The 6,499-nt window shown below is 30.8% G+C and overlaps 1 protein-coding gene across 1 annotated transcript; it reads left to right on the top strand.

Moving 5' to 3' along the window:
- The first annotated feature begins 4,319 nt into the window (after positions 1-4,319).
- On the top strand, positions 4,320-5,819 carry LOC141714496 (uncharacterized). The gene is made up of 3 exons (XM_074518013.1): positions 4,320-4,590; positions 4,700-4,884; positions 4,965-5,819. The coding sequence occupies exons 1-3, from the start codon at positions 4,320-4,322 to the stop codon at positions 5,817-5,819; spliced, it is 1,311 nt and encodes a 436-aa protein (XP_074374114.1).
- Positions 5,820-6,499: the final 680 nt, after the last annotated feature.

The raw sequence follows: 6,499 nt of genomic DNA on the forward strand, positions 1-6,499 counted from the left end.
CAAGTCCCAAAAACAATAACCTACAACCGATTAGTTAGTAATTTTGATACAGATTATCAACTGATTTAATTCGATAAAAATGTCAAAAATATTATTTTTTATTGGCATAAGATATTATGAAATTTTCCTTAATTGGTAAGTTTTTCTCGTTCGACTGGTAATTTAACTTAAATCTAGATAGTGATGTTATATTTTATCGCGTCATATAGTCATAATAGGTGAAGTTCTGATTTCGAATTCGGAATAAACCGAAATATGTTAAAAGAAATTGATAATATCAGTATTTAGCTATCATAGTTTGCCATCAGTACTTGATATTAGAGTTTGACAAAGATGACGACATCAGCATTTATCATCAGTATTTGCTGATCAATACTTGTCATCAGTATTTGTTCATATGAGAATTTGTCAAACTCAAAATTAGAAGATTTCACAGGAGGATATATTTGCAGAGATATGTCGTTGTAGGACTTTACTTATTGTAGTAATCAATATATGAGTATTAGGATTCCTTATTCAATTGTAACATATCTTCTAGATTAATTTTGTAGTTGTGTAGTATATAAGCACAAGTTAGATTAACACTGTAAGTGTTCGAGATTGATATATCATTCATATAACCTAACAGCTCTCAAAGATATTTGTTCATCCTTTGAGAGAGTATTGCAATCAGTTTTTATTCATTAATATAAAAACTGTTTATTCTGTTGAGTTCTTTATTTCATTTTGATTGTTTAAACTGTATTCACCCCCCTCTACAGTTGATTTAAGGCCTAACAAAATACGTCGACTATTTATGACCCTAACCAAACTAAATATGGGATATACATCTATATTTTTTATGTATAAGTGTATTTATTTTCAATATTTTTTTAAAAAAATAATTATATGTATAATTTAATTATATATATATATTAAAAATGTATGAGGCATACTTTTTAAACTGAAAATTGTTTAATAAATAAGGTAATTATCCTTTTATATATTATGCTTAACTTTATATCTTAAATTCAATTCTTTAAAACTAACTCTACAAATGTTCCAACAATTATGTTTTTTTAAACAAAACTAGTATTTATGTTCAAAGTTAAATAAATTGTAATCATTTACGACACTCACATATATGTATATGATTAAAAACACAACTAACAATGTGGTGTAGTGGTAAGTAGATTTGCAAGTGAATGCTAAAACTCAAGTTCAATTCCCACAAACAATATTTTTTATAGAAAATATTAAGTTGAAGGGCAAAATTGTCATTTCACTGAGAATAAATAATCTCACAAATTTTATAGATGAGTATTAGGATTCCTTATTCAATAGATTGATTCTGTAGTTTGCAGTATATGAGCACATGTTTGCTTAACATTGTAAGTGTTCAAGATTGATATATCATTCATATAACCTAACAACTCTCAAGGATATATGTTCATCCTTTGAGAGAGTATTGTAATCAGTTTTTATTCATTAATATAAAAACTGTTTATTCTGTTGAGTTCTTTATTTCATTTTGATTGTTTAAATTGTATTCACTCCCCTCTACAGTTGATTTAAGGCCTAACAAAATACATCGACTATTCATGACCCTAACAAATCTAAATATGTGATATACATATATATTCTTTATATATAAGTGTATTTATTTTCAATATTTTTTAAAAAAAAATTAATTATATATAATTTATTTATTTTTATTAATATATATATTAAAAATATACGAGGCGTACCTTTTAAACTAAAAATTATTTAATAAATAAGGTAAAGATCCATTTATATACTATGCTTAACTTTATATCTTAAATTCAATTCTTTAAAACTACCTCTACAAATATTCCAATAATTATGTTTTTTAAACAAAATCAGTATTTATGTATAAAGTTAAATAAATTGTGATCATTTACGACACTCACAAATATGTATATGATTAAAAACACAACTAACAATGTGGTGTAGTGGTAAATAGATTTGCATGTGAATGTTAAAACTCAAGTTTGATTACCACAAACAATATTTTTTATATAAATATCAAGTAAAAGGGCAAAATTATAATTTAATCGAGAATAAATAATCTCACATTTTATAGATGAGTATTAGGATTCCTTATTTAATTATAACAATCTTCTAGATTGATTCTGTAGCTGTGTTCGAGATTGATATATCTTTCATATAACCTAACAGTTCTCAAGGATATATATTCATCCTTTGACAGAGTATTATAATCAGTTTTTATTCATTAATATAAAAACTGTTTATTCTGTTGAGTTGTTTATTTCGTTTTGATTGTTTAAACTGTATTCACCCCCCCCCGTAAAGTTGATTTAAGGCCTAACAAAATACGTCGATTATTTATGACCCTAACCAATCTAAATATGTGATATACATGTATATTCTTTAGATAGAAGTGTATTTATTCTCAATATTTTTTTGAAAAAATAATTATATGTATAATTTAATTTTTTATTAATATATATATATATTAAAAATGTATGAGACATACTTTTTAAACTAAAAATTGTTTAATAAATAAGGAAATGAACCATTTATATATTATGCTTAACTTTATATCTTAAAGGGAAAATCAATTTTTTTGTCACTCAACTAATTTTTCCTTTAGAAACCTACCACTGAACAATAAAAGCTTGTATAATTAGAACTACACTGCTTATTATGTTAGTAACTAAGTACTCCGTTAAATGTAATTAACGGACGTTCAATTTTTTAACAGCGTGTCAGAAAGTTGACACGTGGCTGATGACATGTAAATTGTCATACTTATAATTAAAATAAAAAACAAAACGCAGACAAAATACAAAACCATCTACCCGATCAAAAAAAACCCTCAATCTAACAAAACCCTTATTCTCCTAATCTAACAAAACCCCTCTTTCGATTACTGAGGTCATTCCATTACGACACGATCAAGGTTTAGCATTAAAGGTATGATGAAGATGTACTATAAGGGTTTTGTCATGTAATCGATATCATATTCACTTATTCGCTACTGATTTTATGTAGGTTAAATGGACAAAATCAAGCTCGAGATATATCACGGAGGTGAGTTCAAAACCGAAGAAGGGATATATTACTACAAAGGAGGTAAATGTGATACTATCTATGGGGTTGAGATTAATTACCTATTATTAGAACATTTTGAAGCTTATTTAGATGATGCTGGATATGGAAATGGTCTTAAAATTTATTACAAGAAACCTCTGACCATAATTAATGAAGCTTATAAATTATTGTGGAATCGTGAGTCGATTAAAGATATGTGTTTTGATGCAATAAAATATGGTATTGTTTCAATATATGCTGATCATTGTGCTGAAGAGAAGAAAAATGTTGTTAGTAATAATGTTGATCCTTGTGTTAAAGAGAATAAAAAAGATGTTAGTAATAGTGGTGATCATTGTGTTGAGGAGAAGAAAAAAGATGTTAGTAATGGTGGTGATCATTGTTCTAAGTTACAAGACATGAATGAGTTATATGATGGTGATGAATTGGATGATCCAGACTATGAAAAGGATGATGACAGTGAGTGTAGTACTGATGAGGAATTTTTATTGGGTGATGATAATGAGGTAGAATCAGATGTAGATGAAGAATTAGAGGAAATTAGGGAAAAGAAAATATTGTTAAGAGAAGGAAAGATTGATCCTTTAAGGAATGTGAGTCTAATTGATATGCATATTAACAATGGTACAAATAATGTTACAGTGGATCAAGTGGAAGAAGAAAATCAAGAGATGAATGAGAGACATGAGACAAAGAGAATAGTAGAGGGGGATGATTTTGTTGGGTAAATGCCTGAATGGAGGGAATTTGTGAAGCATGAATATGAAATGTTGGCAAATTTAGTTCCCAAGTTTGATGATAATCAATATATTGGATGTGACAAGGTGGATAAAAAATTTGAAGAGAAAGAGGACAGTGACTCATTTGATGTGCCAAGCCTTCAATCTTCTGATTCAAGTGACTATGAAGAAGTTAACAATCCAGATGTCAAGACAAGAGGTAGCAAGAAAAAACAGGTGAAACAATATCCGACCATCAACCCAAACACACCAATGGAGCATATTGATTTTGAGGCTGGTATGATATTAACATCACGAGAGCTGTTGAGAGATGCTGTAAGAAATTATGGTGTGGCCAAACAAAGAAAAGTTTGGTTGAAGAGATCAAATTTCAAGAGAATGCAAGCTAAGTGTAGGGATGGATGCAAGTGGGAGTTGTGGGCTAGTCAAATTCAGGATGATGAAGCTTTCCAAGTTAAAACCTACAGAAGATAGCACAATTGTATCATTGTAAGCAAGCAGAGAATGGTTAAGGTTGACTGGCTAGCAAAACAGTTTGGGAGTACTATCAAAAGTAACCCAAGATGGAAACTTAAAGAGTTTGCAGAAGCTATAACTGCAAAATTCAAGATACAATGTACTTTGAATCAGTGTTGGTGGGCTAAGAAAATTGCTATGTCTGAGTTGGATTCTGTTTTGAAAGAACATTATGGTAGGTTATGGGATTATGGGGCTGAGGTGCTGAGAACAAACCCTGGAAGTTTTGTGTTCATTAAAGGAGAAGTAAATGAAGACTGTGAGAATCCAACTTTTCAAAGAATGTACATATGTTTTGAAGCACTGAGAAAAGGATTTTTAAGTGGTTGCAGAAAAAATAATAAGATTAGATGGTTGCTTTTTGAAAGGGTATGTCAAGGGTGAGTTGTTGACAGCTATTGGAAGGGATGCTAATAATCAGATGTTTCCAATAGCATGGGCTGTTGTTGAAGTTGAGTGCACAGAATCTTGGGTGTGGTTTATCAAACTGCTAAAAAAAGTCCTCAACCTTGGCGATGGATACTCATATACAGTTATTACAGATCAAAAAAAGGTATCTAGGCATACTTTGTATTTATTGTCCCTTTGTACTTGACCTTATATAACCTTAACTGTTCTTATTCATTTTAATAGGGCTTGAAGAATGCTATTGATGAGAACCTTCCAGAAGCAGAACACAGATGTTGTTCAAGGCACATCCATGCAAACTGGAAGAAAAACCATCCTGGAAATGCACTAAAGAATGCTTTTTGGAGAGCAGCTAAGGCTTCAATAGTGGCAGATTTCAACAGGGTGATGGATGAGATCAGGTGTATTTCTCCCTTTACTTATGATGACCTCTTGAAAACTAATCCAAAATATTGGAGTAGGGCTTACTTTAAAACATTGACACATTGTGATGTTGTGGATAACAATATTTCTGAATGTTTTAATTCTTGGATACTAGAAGCTAGATATAAACCTATAATTAGCATGCTTGATCATATCAGAGCGCAATGCATGGAAAGAATTCATGTAAAAAGAGACTACATGGCTAGGATAGATACTGAACTATGTCCTAGGATAATTAGAAAGCTTAACTGGAGCATTGAGGGATCAAAGAAATGTACATCAACTTGGGATGGTGGAGATAAGTGTGAAGTTAAGGACATAGATGGTAATCAATTTGAGGTGGATATGAAGAATAAAACTTGTAGTTACAGGAGGTGGGATTTAACAGGAATCCCATGTAGTCATGCATGCCAAGCCATTTTAGGTATCAATGCTCAGCCAGAGAAATTTGTGCATGACTGCTTTAGTAAGGCTACTTATCTAAAAGCATACTCAAACTTGATGAGTCCAATGAAAGGCAGTAAGGAGTGGCCAATAGCTACACAAATTAAACTGTTGCCTCCTAAAGCTAGGAGAATGCCAGGAAGACCAACAAAACACAGAAGGAGGGAAGCTGATGAGGTTGGGAGTGGCTGTAAAATGTCAAAAAAGAGATGACAATGAAGTGCAGCAGGTGTTTGCAAATTGGACACAACAAGGCCACTTGCAAAATTGATGAGGCTGAGGTTCAAGAGAATTATAGGAAGGTTGTAGAAGCAAAAAAAAGCACAATCTGAGGCTGCAAAAGCACATTCCTTAAGAAATAAACAAAATGTGAGGAAACAAAAAAAAATCACAGGTATGGTAGTTAAGTTTTAGTAGGTGAATTATTCATTTATCATTTGTTTACAAATTAAACTTAGTGTGTGAATTGTTCATTTGTGCATTTCATTGTAGATTACAACAACACCTTCATCAGAGCAAGCACCACCAAAAAAAAGGGGTAGGCCAGTGCATACCAAGGCAGATGACCATCTGTTGGGTCCCAATATGTTTGTAGAAGGGGGGGTTGAATACAAACAGTACCGAATAATCGAATTAAATGCGGAATAAAAAATGTGAAACAAAATTCAAGTTAAATAAAAATATTATTAAACTTGAAAGGTGTTACAACAACTGTATCGATTACAAGGAATTAATCTCAAATCAATTATCACAAATCTAGAATAAATTCGACATGAACTTTTTCTATTTTTGCAATAATTAGAATCAAATGCTAAATGCGATTTGAGATTAAGTTCTAGGGATTTTGATCCGCTAGATTGTTACACAAGAACAAGATAAATAATTCTAGTGGT

This window comes from Apium graveolens, chromosome 3 (assembly GCF_009905375.1).
Source record: "Apium graveolens cultivar Ventura chromosome 3, ASM990537v1, whole genome shotgun sequence".
In the NCBI taxonomy this organism is placed as follows: Eukaryota; Viridiplantae; Streptophyta; class Magnoliopsida; order Apiales; family Apiaceae; genus Apium; species Apium graveolens.